This window comes from Stegastes partitus, unplaced genomic scaffold (assembly GCF_000690725.1).
Source record: "Stegastes partitus isolate 25-593 unplaced genomic scaffold, Stegastes_partitus-1.0.2 Scaffold862, whole genome shotgun sequence".
Lineage (NCBI taxonomy): Eukaryota > Metazoa > Chordata > Actinopteri > Pomacentridae > Stegastes > Stegastes partitus.
Genome location: NW_007578593.1, coordinates 297,020 through 310,587, shown reverse-complemented (window position 1 = coordinate 310,587; position 13,568 = coordinate 297,020). Strand labels below are relative to the sequence as shown.

At 41.1% G+C, this 13,568-nt stretch overlaps 1 protein-coding gene across 3 annotated transcripts in view; it reads right to left on the bottom strand.

Annotated features, from left to right (window-relative positions):
- Positions 1-13,568, bottom strand: part of farp2 (FERM, RhoGEF and pleckstrin domain protein 2) — a 51,876-nt gene that overhangs the window by 30,138 nt on the left and 8,170 nt on the right. For all 3 annotated transcript variants that reach the window (XM_008293173.1, XM_008293171.1, XM_008293172.1), the window contains exons 3-7: positions 6,846-6,950; positions 3,956-3,998; positions 3,795-3,873; positions 2,612-2,709; positions 1,317-1,431 (exon numbers count right to left, since the gene is read on the bottom strand). In XM_008293173.1, coding sequence (XP_008291395.1) covers positions 1,317-1,431; positions 2,612-2,709; positions 3,795-3,873; positions 3,956-3,998; positions 6,846-6,950 — 440 coding nt within the window. The remainder of the gene's footprint in view (positions 1-1,316; positions 1,432-2,611; positions 2,710-3,794; positions 3,874-3,955; positions 3,999-6,845; positions 6,951-13,568) is intronic.

Below are 13,568 nucleotides of genomic sequence, written 5' to 3'. Positions count from 1 at the left end.
GTCTACAAACAGAGCACTGCTTTAACTTCCATTTTGTGCTACATTCCTGCTAATGTACGGATCTGCATAAAAAAAAAAGACTTAAAATTATCTTCGGCTGAATTCAGAGCATCTTCTAGAGACAAAACATTAATAAAATTGCCCCCAAAGCTCCTCACTGACTGAACATCTGCTTATCAATGGACACCACAACACGAGTTGTGTCTGAAAAGTTCCAGGACTGGCGTCACAAAAGATATATTTCAAACCGAAACTACCAGTTTTCCACTTCAGATGATCAACCAGCACGTCTACAAAGAGATCCTGTGACGTTTGCTTTGTTCAGTGCACCAGAAGAGGAGAGAGTTGTGGCAGGACAAGTGGTGGCTGCTTCACCATGACAATGTGCCTGTTCACAATGCCCTGAGCATCCCACAGTTCCTGGCTGAGAAGAACATCTCCGTGCTGGAGCAACCTCCCTATTCACCACACCTGGCTGCGTGGGATTGTTTCCTCTTCCCCAAGCTCAAGGGGGTCATCAAGGGGACCCATTTTGAAGACGTGGACGACATCAAGATGGCTGTGAAGACGGAGCTGTGGAGGATCCTGGAAGAATCCTTCTATGAGTGCATGGCGGCGTGAAGAGAAGGCTGGGGAAGTGTGTTCGACTCCAAGGGATGACTTGGAAGGGGAAAATTTGTAGTTTGTAATTTGGATGTGAAATACATCTTTTGTGACACCAGTCCTGAACTTTTCTGACTCACCTCGTATACCAGTGTTTCCTAAATGCCTCCCATGCAGGCTACAGTAGCAGCTAGCTAGTTGGCTGTGCACAGAGAAGCCTCTAGTCTCCACTCAGTTGTTGCATCGCAGCAGCTCAGACAGATGTTTGAGCTCTGTTTTGCTGTGTACATGTGGAGGCCGCATGTCTTTTAAATAAAGTTAAATAAACTGTGTATCCGAGAACCCTTAAATTGGGGTAAATCAAGTTATATTAGAAATACTTCTCTGGTAGATTAGCCATAAAACATGAGAACTGGCTCAGTTTTCTTTTTGTAACAAGCAGTAAAAAACATTGCAGCATGATGCGACAGTTAATTTGCTGTACTTTACAATGTGAAACGACACATTGTGCAGCCCCAACAGCCTGACCCTCTTCATCATGTTTACTGTCAGCAGGTCAGATTCCCATATTCTCAGAGCGAACTTCAAAAAAAAGATGCAGCCGCAAACTGAGCTGCAACAGTCAGATGATGTGAGGAAAAAAATAAATAAAAAAAAAATCACACAGCTTCAGCTCCACATGAAACGAGGTGCAGGACAGACCACAGACTTACAGATGCCTGCGGTGGAGCTCCATGATCCTCTCTTGCACTTTCTCTTGGTAAGGCAGCAGCTTGTTTATCCTCAGGAAGTCTCTGTCCGCTACATCATCATAGTCTCCGATCTCCGCTGTGGTTTGTGAAGGAAAAAGCAAAACATCAGTTTGTACAATCGGGGTAAACATCTATTAGGAGGGGCTCGTTCCCTCTATTTTGACTGCGCGCAACTCAAATTTCATTGGATTGTTTTAGAACAACAATAACACAACAGCTGCTTATGGTATATTTTCTATTCTCTGACCTTTAGACTACATGTTGAGCTGGATTGCTCCTGGTGTAAGGTATTTAGAAATCCCTGACATTCAAACACTACAGCTGTTCTTTTAACCCTTTGAACTCCAAGCAGTTTGTCCTGTCACTGTGGGCTCATTTTCACTACAATAAAAAGTCCTTCACAGCCATAGTAGGGAACTCAAAAATAAATTCTCTGTGCAGTTTACCAGTTACAACGTCATAAATCATAAAAAAAAAAAAAACTAAAGTTGAATTTATTCATTTTCACAAAAATTGAAAAAACCTGGAATCTGCATGTACAAGCTTTCTTCGGTGCCCAGAGCTGATTAACAACACCATACTAGAGCTATTTCACTACTTGCATCTGTTATTTCAAGCAAAAGGATCTCCTGGTACATTGCTCCATAGCTCGTCTTCAACTAGTTCAAAATTCTGCAGCAAGACGTAACAAAAACCAGCCGTAAGTCCTACATCGCTCCAATTCTGGCCTCCCTTCACCGGCCCCCAGTAAAATTTTGACTAAATCTTAAAATCCTGTTAGTTACTTATAAGGCCCTTCATGGCCTAGCCCCCATATATATATATCTCTGACTTATCAAATCCTTACTCTGCTACCCTCTGATCCAACGATCAAGCCATCTTGGTTGTCCCTCGCTCCCTTTTTAAATCTAGAGGTGCTTTTGAGGTCGTTGCTCCTAAGCTGTGGAACAATCTGCCTACTGCCATTAGACCTGCTGACTCTGTGAAGTCTTTTAAAAAACTGCTAAAAACCCACTTTTATAGGCTAGCCTTCCTTTAAGGTATCATTGCGTGTTGTTATCCTCAAGTCTTTCCTGTCCTCTCTCTAGTCTCGTTTCCTGTGCTGATACTTAAAATGCAGTCATTATAGTAACAGAAGCAGCTTAATCAATATGATACAGGAACAAAGCATTGTTCCTTTTAAATAAACAAATGAATAAAATCCTACTTATTAGCCAGTCTAACATTGTGGATAAAACGCCAGCTTCAAAACGTACACTGAACAAGGTGAGACGCCAGCAGGGCTCCGGTATTTTCTGTGCAGATCAGCCGTCCCTCCATCAGATCTCTTTTCATCTGCAGGGAGAATAAGTACCTATAGAGGAAAAAAAAACAGACCACAGAGGCTTAGTGTCCATCTGTTAATGTTAAGGAGAATTAATAGGCACAAATCAAGCTTATTGTGGATTAATTTAAGCGTTGCTAGGAACACTAAATATCACCTAACAGCACCAAACCAATCTTGGAATCACAAATGAGATTACAGGTTCAGTTAATCCTCCGAACCTCAAAATCCATGGGCAGGTTTGAAAGGCAACACAAAAATCCCACCGTTTATGTAAAACAGAAAGAACTGCCAGATGTTTTGGACAGTCCTTGAACTGCTCGTCTGTCATGTGCCATCCTGTTGGAACGCTTAACAAATTCTAGGTTGAAAATTCTGATATTTCATCTAAATCACATCACATCTTCATTTGAAAATTTGCAGAAAATAAAGCATTTGAACCAGATTCTGTGCCAAAACAATAAATTCTGGCTCCTCTGTAAAACCGCAAAGCCCTGATCGACTCCGCTGTGACTCAGGGGACAAAAACTCAGCGCATGTTTGGCTGAACTGCAGACTGTGTTTACACAGAGCAGACAGAAGGATGGAACCTAATGAAAAAAGTAGTCAGAAAATATCTATTGTATGTAGAATCTCCATTTTTCCAGTGTTGGTAACATCTGTGGGCCGTTGCAAAAACATTCACCTCATGCCGATTCCATTTCTTGGATTTTCGGAAAATAAATAATGAAAGAAAAATTTGCTTTCGTCTTTTTTCTCTGATTTATGGCGTTAAAAGTCCACAGAAAGTTTCCATAGAAGTGCAGGACGTTATACTTCAGTGAGAAATGAGCCCACAGTGAGGAAAACAGTGACAGGAGCAAAGAAAAAAAACTGCTCAGAGTTCAGAGGGTTAAGAATGCAGAAGTTTAGAATTTTGACTTCGGCAAAAAAAGAATCTGAAAAACGTTTTCTCAGAGGACAAACACTATAATCCTAAAAAGCCCTGAAATCCATACTCGTGAGCTTCTAAAAAGACAAAAGATAAAAAAAAAAAAAATCAGTTTAGTTTGTAAAGCTCCTCTACACAGGCACCAGATAAAAGCAATATCCAGTAGGAAATTACAGTCACTGACCTGGTGTACTCCTCCTGCAGCTGACCAGGGTCAGGGGGAAAGAATTTCACCGACAGTCTAAACAGCGTATTTGCTGGTCCTGAAAAACATGAAAAACAGATTGTGAGTGCACAGACACGTTTCATTAGCTGGAATTTGAGCTGATATCTGAGCTCACTCACTTCTGACTTGTTTTGCAATGGGCTTGGTGGGTTCCAGCCAAACCTAAAGGGAAAGAAATAGAATCATTTTCACAATATTATGAGAACAAAATGTGACAGGTGGTGACAGCGCAGCTCAGACGACTTCCCTGCTACACAGCGACTGCACGTTATGTCAGCGTCTTGACAACGGCAGAGGAACGTCGCAATGTTTTCTGCAAAAGCCGGCGTCGCTGTAGGAGCCGTGTTACATCTGGGCCTGATTGAGGGAGGAATGTGCTCGATCCAGACAGATGTACTGCATCAGCTGATACCTGCCTGAGTTCTGCTCAGCTTAAAGCTGCATCTCTGCCTGTGGATCAAAATACTGGGGCTATAGTCCCCAACGCAGCGGTCGTGGGTTCGAATCCAGCCCATTTGGTCCCTCACCCACTTTTCTCCCCACTTTCCTGTCTCGCTCTATTGTCCTGTCAAATGAAGGCAAAAAGGCCAAAAAAAATACTTAAATAAATAAATACATCCAAGGAAGAAGCCATAGTTGGGTTTTTTTTGGACATCTGTTCTGATGATCATCCCATAAACGAACTGATCAAAATAAACAGATGTATGCATGATAAGAACTTTATAATTTACTCTTTACATCTCACTTAAAACTTCTGGTAACTGCTAAATATGTTCCAGTATTTCATAATCTGGACATGTTCAGGTCTAACTGTGCTAGATGAACTCCATCAACACCTGGTCTGGACAGGACAGCGAAACCTGCCCGAGTTCTGCTCCGTTTAAAGCTGCATCTCTGCCCGTGGATCAAAACACATCCAGGGAAGGTGCTCAGACCTCTACATGGGATTTATAAATCAGTGGATTAACTCTCTGAACTCAGAGGTTTCTGGGTGTTTGTTCTCCTGCACCTCTAATGGAAACAGAACAGCCATGATTAGGAGAGAGAACTCAGAAATGTCTTCTGTGCAGGATGACACAGTTATAGCGCCATAAATCACAGAATTAACCAAAAAAAAAAAAACAGGATTAACATGACTTTTAACACCAGCTGGTACAAAATTTTTCAATCTGCTCTCAGGTGTTACAGTAGAAAAACCGGTGACATCACAGACTACAGATGTTTAACTGGCCTCACCTTTGCTCTGTGGAAACACAGCCTGCAGTTCAACCGAAGCATCCCTGAATTTTGTGGTTGCAGTTGAGTCACTAACATTTTTGGTTGTGCAGATTTTAGTTTTTTTTACAGAATCTGGTTTGAGCAAATGGTTTATTGTTGGCAGTTCTTTAAATATAACAGTCAGGGGGATTTTGATTCAATATCATGATTTTAAGTTTAGATTTAGCTTCCTGACTAAATGGCCCGTCAGACACGAGTAGTGGCTTATAAATGATGTAACGTAAATTTCCGGACTATAAACCACTACTTTTTTCAGTTGTTCTTTGAACACTGCGGTTTAAACAATGATGCGGCTAATTTATGGATTTTTACAAGTTTTACGAATTTGCCTCGAGACCAAAGTGACATCGAGAGCGACAACGAAAGAGAGACTGAGGAAGTGTGTGACCAAGTCATTCTGAGGCTGTTCAATTCCGACACTGAAGAAGACAACTTTAGTGGTTTTCAGGAGGAAGATGAAGATAGCGATCAATGACTTTTCCTGGTAGGCGATTGTAGTTTTTATTTTCTTAACCAGATGTGTTGCAGGCACTGTTTGGAAAAAAGCATTTACGGACGTATTTAATTAAAAGTTTATAAAATCTTTCTGTGTAAATATCTCCTGTTACAACGTGGACATCTACAGCTTATAGACAAGTGTGGCTGATATACAGCACCCTCAAAATTATTGGCACCCCTGGTTAAGATGTGTTCTTTAGTTCCTGGTAAATTCAGCTTTTTTTCTAAATAATATAGGACCACAATGGGGAAAAAAAGAGGAAAATTCCACCTTTAATTCAAGTGCATTTATTCAGTGTGAAAAAAATCCCTCATTAAAAAATAATTCTTTTCCATCAAATCATGTGTGCCACAATTATTAACACCCTTGATGTTAATACTTTGTACAACCCCCTTTTGTCAACAATTCATTTGAGTTGAAGGTTACATTTTTCTACAATTTTCAGTGTGAGAGTTTGCTTCTGCACAAAAAATTTAATTTATTTTAGGGCTTTTAACACATCTTAACCAGGGTGCCAATAATTATGGAGGCCGCTGTATGTACAAAACTTGTTTTCTTTTTAAAGTTAGTGGGGGAAGCTTGTATTCAGGTGTGCTCTATAGTCCGGAGATAACGGTAATTTTGTTGATTTTTTTTTTAAGACAACAAGCCTTTTATGCCCGGTGATGGACTTTGGGGTTCAGAGGGTTAATACAAGAAGCTCCTTTCAAAACCAAACTGCAGAGCAACAACTGTACTGCATAGAAGAAGTGTGCTTTTCAGCGCACATACAGCTGAGCACACGAGCTAAAAGGCCAGAGAGTTTTATTAAACAGCGCGTTCTCTTTGAAGAAGATCTATAGTGTGCTTCAGAGCTCCTCTCCGCCGCTTTACAAAAAACATGTAGGTGGTCCTGAATTCCACTTGTGCTGCTCGAAGAATTAAAACAATGGAAAGTCTGACGGCCGTATACGGGCACTTATGTGGGACAAGTTAAAAATATTCGTAGATTATATACTACTCCAGTCCAGTGAAAACACTGTTACCTCACTGTGTGCGCTGACGCAGAAAGCCGAAGAGGAGCAACCCAGAAGTGACTTAAAAGCTGATGCTGCTCTCAGACTCATCATCAAACCACAATGTTTGACTGCGACGATGCCGTCCGCTTCAGCCGACGCACACACAATCAGTTTGCATGTCAGCCGCTGCACATTCAAACAGGAAACTGAAGACACAGTCGCTGGTGTACGTACCCAGTTCATCTGCATGTTCTGAAACTCGAGGCCAAAGTAATCACTCTCCATGAGGTTGCCTCTGTGGAAAACCTCAGTGAGGAGGGACTGTCCAAAGGCTTTGGGCTGAAAGGAAGAAAAAAAACAGAGTGAATCATTATGCTCATCACTGTGTCAACGCAAAGATTTAAAAAGTCCTCTGATGACACAATCTCACAGGGAAGAGAAACTGTGTTGGAATATTCAGAAAGAATCCTGAACAACACAGCTGCGGCCGCCAGCAGAAACCTTTGCTCAGGCCGAGGACAGGAGGGCTTGTGTTCGGAGCTGAATAAATGCTGTCTGTCTGTGTGGTGCAGAAAATATGTGGCGTCTCTAAATGATCCACTTCATTGTGAGTTTTATGGCTGCTTGTGTTCCATCTGTCCAGGACGAGCGGCTCAACAGCCAAATGTGCTCTGCTGCTGCAAGTGTTCAGTAGCATCAAGTCTTATGTTAGAAATGTACTGAATGGTTCCCCAGCATTGAGAAACTGCAAAATGCCAACCTGTTGGACAATTTGCATCATTAGAATTGCATAGCATAATCACTTGTATACGTTTAAGAAACTGCTGTGTCGACAAGGTTAATATGAGAGTAGTTTAGGGATTATTGAGGATACTGAATCCATTGACGCCTCTGAACTTCTGTCACGTTTTTACTCACTGTGGGCTCATTTTTCACTGCTTAAAGTTCTGCACCTCTCTGGAAACAGCACAACCACGGCTAACAAGACCGTTACAATGCCATAAACATAAAAAAGAATTTAAAAAACACAGTTGAATTTCTTCGATTATGTATTTTACAAAAATTTCTAAAGCTTGGAATCAACATACACAATGTTTTTTTTTTCCAAGGGCCCACAGGAGTGCACTGTTACTGGTCATGTTGCACCTCCACACCTTTGCGCGCTTTTGATCATCTGCACAAATGTAAATATCAACATATCTGCACCCTCAATACTCTTGTAAATAATACTACAGTTTTATGGTTCTTATTTAAATTTAACTTTAATTCTTCACTCCACAATGTTTGTTGCGTCTGCTTTGCACTATTATAGTTATTTTTAATTTCATTTACTTTTATTTTTTTGCTGTTTTTATATTTTTATCTTGTTCATTGTACCTTTCTCTGTATTTATTGTTGCACCAACCCACCAGAACAAATTCCTCGTATTGTGTAAACTACACCTGGCAATAAATCTGTTTCTGTTTCTGAGTGATCAATACAATAAAATTGACATTTTTAATTAGTTTACATACTTGCGTCCCATCTGCTCAGTGTAAACACAGCCTGCAGTTCAGCTGCAAAGTCACTGGATTATTTTTTTTGGATTCATGGTTACACTGAGGAGCGTCAATTATTTACAGTATTATTTTTAAACAGAACCTTGTTAAGGCAACAGTTCATTTTTGGCAATTTGTTGCACGAGACATGCAGAATAAAGTGGTTTTAATGAAACATCACAATTTCAAGCTTAATCTGGCGAATTCTCTAGATGTAAGCGGACATTACAGATGACAAGGACCATCAGAAAGTTTCTTTTTCTTTTTACAGTTTCTGGTTCTAATTAACAGTGTAATTTTGCTATTTTTATTTTTTATTTTTTAACAGCATGCCTTTTAAACCCACCAACAGGTTTAGGAGTACAGAAAGTTAAATGAACCGAACATCCTCAGTGACTCCCAGAACTACTTGGGTGCTGCACATATTGACTCAGCAGTTTCTGAAATCTTGTCCATCCAGGTGAATAACACTAATTAATTGTACTTATGCAAATTAGCCAACATATGCAAGTTAGTATCCAGCAGTTTTCCTGGGGACCCACACTGTACATTTCTAGCAGAAAACTTTGTCGTACTGAACATTTCTAGCCTCACAATAGGCTGGCAACAGACTACAGTGTAGTACAGCGCTGTCTGGGCCTGAGCAGAGCAGAGCACCAAAATCACAGGCAGGAAATCTGCAGAAGTTTACCTTCTCAACGCTCTGGGGTTTGTTTTCACTAAACGATGAACTAATTACTATGTACTAAGAACACACTGCAGTTGAGGTTTGGAATCCTAGCCTGTGACTTTTTGAGAAAATTATAGCCTGAAACATCTGGTTGTAATGTAAAATAGTATTTTTAAAAGCCTTATAAAAAGAACTGCTTTGCATTGGCTGAAGTAAAGCGTTACAACTCAAAGAGCGCCAGGAGATTTACTGTAGTCTTTTCATTACTTTGATACCATCATGTGTTCTGCATTCTGAAAAATCTATAAATTGCAGGTGAAACCGACTGACACAACATCCATAAATTTTAGGAATCTGTTGTAAAATGCCTGTTTTCCACGCATTCACAGTATCTGATTACAGCCGATCTTAAACTGAGAACAAGAATCGGTGTGTTAAAACACTTTGTCTGGGTTGCCTTTGAGCGCAGGCCAAACATGCTCTCCAGACAGCAAGTATTCCAAACGAATCAGCCGCCAAACGTAAAGAACATTTTGGGGTATTTCGTCGATTTCGGTGGAACCCTTCAGTGTGATCGTCACTGAACACCAAGCAGGAGCAACCAACGTCTGAAGTGCTTCGTCAGCAAAGTTATTAAAGCAAAACCAACTCTTCCCTGTGGTTACGCAACATTTCCATACAGTAATCCTTGTTTCTCCTCCGTGTCCCTGGAAGTTTACGGTGTACACCTCATTCTGTTGTCATTTAGAGTAAAGTTAGGTTAACCAGCGCGCAAACTGCGGGTTTAAAGCTTAAACTGCAATGTCACACAGCTATAATCATACCAATCACTACTCAACCGTATGAAAAAAATGTTACTTTAATCCCTGAAACCCCAAAACACACCAGCGGGTTTGGAAGACATGTTTTCTTTAAAGGAAAATACATTTTAAACTCGGTAAAATTGCACCATTTCTTAGCCAGAAACCAAAACACAAAGATTCTGTGATTTTTTAGCTGCCCAGTGGTCCTTAAACTACTCATCTGTGACAAGAGATTTCATTGCCGACTCAAATCTAATGTTATTATATTTCATGTCTCATTTAAAAAATGCCAAAAAACAAAAACTACCCAACATTACCCAGATTCTGTAACAAAATAAAATCACACTTTGCACGACCCAAAGCAACCACGGAGCCATTAGTTAGTGACTCAGCTGCAGCCAACAGTCACTTGATAAATATTCAAGAACCTTCTTGGCTGAGCTGCAGGCTGTGTTCATAGAGAACAGGCAGAAGACAAGCATGGAAATAAGTTGAAAATGTAATTTGTCAAATATCTGTAGTATTTCTATAGTCTTTCCAGTTGTATTAACACCTGTTGGAAAAATGGTGCCCTTGTTACCACAGTGAGTAAAACTGTGACAGGAGCTGAAATGCTCTGAAGCTGCTTGGGGTTCGGAGGGTTAATCGAAAAACAGCTAAAACCCAGATTTGGAGCAGCTGGTTTGACAAGAAAACCAGAAGCTGAAGGCAGATTTGAACTGTTGAGGATTATTTCCTAAGTGCAGTAGTCATGAGTTAACCGCTGACCGTTCTCAGAAGCCCCTCCTTCGAGTTACTCATTAACCCTCTGCAGGAATGTAAAGCTGCGGCACTGGGTCAGACCAAACTTTGACTTTCAGCTTTATCTCCTGCAGTCTGAGAGGGAGGGGTGACATGTTCACACAGATCTAAGTGCTGCCAGACAGCAAATAAAAACAGGACAAGGTACGCTACTGCACATCACCTTCACTGCTCCCCCACATGACATGACAGTAACTGCACTGGACCATCTGATGTCACACACCCAGCATAAATATCTACAAGAAATCTCATCTCTCATCTTGTGCAGATAACATTTCCCTTCAAAGTCTCCACTATGGGGATTACAGCTGCAACTAATGGTATTTGCATTGTGAATTGTTATTTTTAATCCATTAGCTGTTTGGTCTATAAAAAGCCTTTAAATGGTGAGAAAAAGTAACTGCTTCCCAAACCCAATGGAGACAAATCTCAACCCAAAGATAACCCGTTTACTGTAATAAAGAAGGAAGTAAAAATTTAAGGATCTGCAATCACAGAATTTAGACGTTTTTCCACATAAGTGACTCAGACCAATTGCATTAATCAGAATCTGTAAAATAAAACACTCAAAACTTTCCTCTGTGCCACCAGAAAGCCATTTGTGAGTCAGCAGCTGAACTGCAGGTTGTATTTTTATGATTAATGGCATTATCACTGTGGAACACTGCACAACAGATATTTTTAAGTTTCCATGAGGTGAAGGACTTGCAGTGACAAATGAGTCCACACTGACGAAAAGTGTGTCAGGAGCAAAACAAAAACACACCCAGAAACTGTTTAGGATTCATCTTCTGAAAGCACTAAAAGTCTTACAACCAACAACAGTAAACCAACATCCAGGCTCATTACACAAAAAATACGTATGATTTGGCATTTTAGCAGAGGTTCATGCTGCTGTGTCCACAGATGTGTCATACGCCAGTGGGCTGCTACCTACAGGCCCTTGTGACATTTTTTAAGCCGAGCCACATCTGCGACGCGGCCGCCAGATCACCGAGTTTGTTCACACCCAACTTGTGGCGTTGACCACAGTCTCATCTCAGAGCGCCAACACTGTGGCAGGTCAGTGGGTCACCCAATCAAGCTCCGAGAGCAGCAGGGATTATGACAAACAGATGTTTCTCTGGGGGACAAATCTTCTCCTCTGTGTGTGTGTGTGTGTGAGAGAGAGAGAGAGAGAGAGAGAGTTTGAAAAGCCTTCAGCTATGGGTGAGAACCTCCCTTCTCATGCATAAAGAGCGCAGAAGAAAGCAGACAAAGCCTCACAGGTGTAACCCAGAGATCAGCCGACCCGGCTCACATGCAGGGCTGGGTCGTACCTTGCATGACAGGTTAAGCTTGGTTTAAGGCTCCCGGTGAACCTCCTCCTCACAGCAGGAGTGTGTTGGGGCTTGCATCTGGCACAGTGGGATGCACATTGTTCAGGCCTTGCCACCAGGAGATTTTCCTGCTAATATACATTTTAAAGCTCTGCACCACCAGTGGCCACTTTCACAAGCCTGTGAGGAAACGTTTCAAACAGCCTCTTTGATGCTTTTCTTAACCTAACGGCAACTTTAATTCTATAGACTCACTGCTGGTTTCTTTTCTTCTCTTTTTGTTTTTTTACTGCCTGGCTTCAGGAACACACCTGTGGACAGTTGGCAGCAGCGTTTGTTGGCAGATAAACACAGCATGGCGGTGTTAATCAGGATCAGGTGTTTTACAGTTTGCCTTCTGCTCCGGTCACCTGTGTAACCCAGATAATCTTCAGCTCGGCCTCAAAGCACAGAAAACATTCAGGACAGGTGCGTCTGAGGTGGAGGCCAGCAGCCACAAAATGACCAGAAGAGCAACAGCAGAGATCAGAAGTACTGATTCCATAACGGATTTTTACAAGCATTTTAATCGCATTAGATGAAGTTAACAGTATGGTTGCCACTGACAACTAGTTTTCTATTGATTAATCTATTCACCAATTACTTGATTAATCCAAATGCCAAAAAACAAAAAGTTTCTTCTATTTTGACAGACTGTAGGTGATTCTATAATGCAGCACAGAATGAAACGGAAACAAATACTTGTCAAATTAAGGTGAAAAACTAAACTTATTACAAAAGAAATCCAAGTTTCCATCAAACACGTTGCAGTGAAAGAGTTCAGTGTAAACAAAGTGCAACATGGACCCAGTGCATTTCTCACTAAGGCAGCTGCTTTTCTTCTTATTGTTCTCTGACTTAAGTGGCAGCTTTGAATTCTATGAAAATAAAGAAGAATTGACGGCACAATCGTCATCTTCCGTTCGTGTCCGTAGTGAGTTTGTCAGAAGACGTTGCGGGGATTTTAGTCATGCAGAGCAGGAGCTTGTTGGTTGACATGCAGTCTTCATGAACTGTGTTTCAGTCACTATTTCACACTCGTTCCGGAAACAGAAAAATATATAAATGAGAGTTTTATTGGGAATTTAGCTCATGTAAATACAGCATATGTGGGCACAGAGAGCAGCAGACAGATATCAAGTGCCTCCTGTGTGTTTTCTCTTCAGGTGTTTGTACATCTGTGGTCAAACACTGCACAATGTACAAAACCATCATTTTTGTTCAGTAATCATTTGAAACACACCCAGACTTTGAAATCATTGCATCTTTGGAAACTTTAACACTGAACTGAGTCAGACTTTGGTCTAAAACTGTGGCACTGACTGCAGCTGACCAATGACCAGAGCCAAAAACATCATGATGAAGCAATTACGCAGCGATACCCAAGAAAAACATTTGCTATAATGAAGTGACGCAACAAAAACACATGTCTGTTACAAATATTGATGTCTGTACATTTTCAGCTTCAACATCGCCGGTTATGTCGACAAGTCGGCAGCTCTGTAATTATACAGAAACACGGCTGGTGATGTGCAGAGCGAGGGATTGTTTGAGATGTTTCGTGACTCTTTGTAGTCGCAGTGTTTAGCTCCTTCAGTGCACAGTGGGACAGTGTGAATGAGAGCCAGAGAGCCGAGTGCTTGTAATGATGAACAAGAGCTCTCCTTTTAAGAGCAGGAAACAGATTCTCCTCCATGTGCTACACAGATAATCAGACTTCTACTCTGTACTAATCTAACCCTATGAAGCCCCAAAACCCAGCAGTGGGATTGAAAGGCATGTTTGTC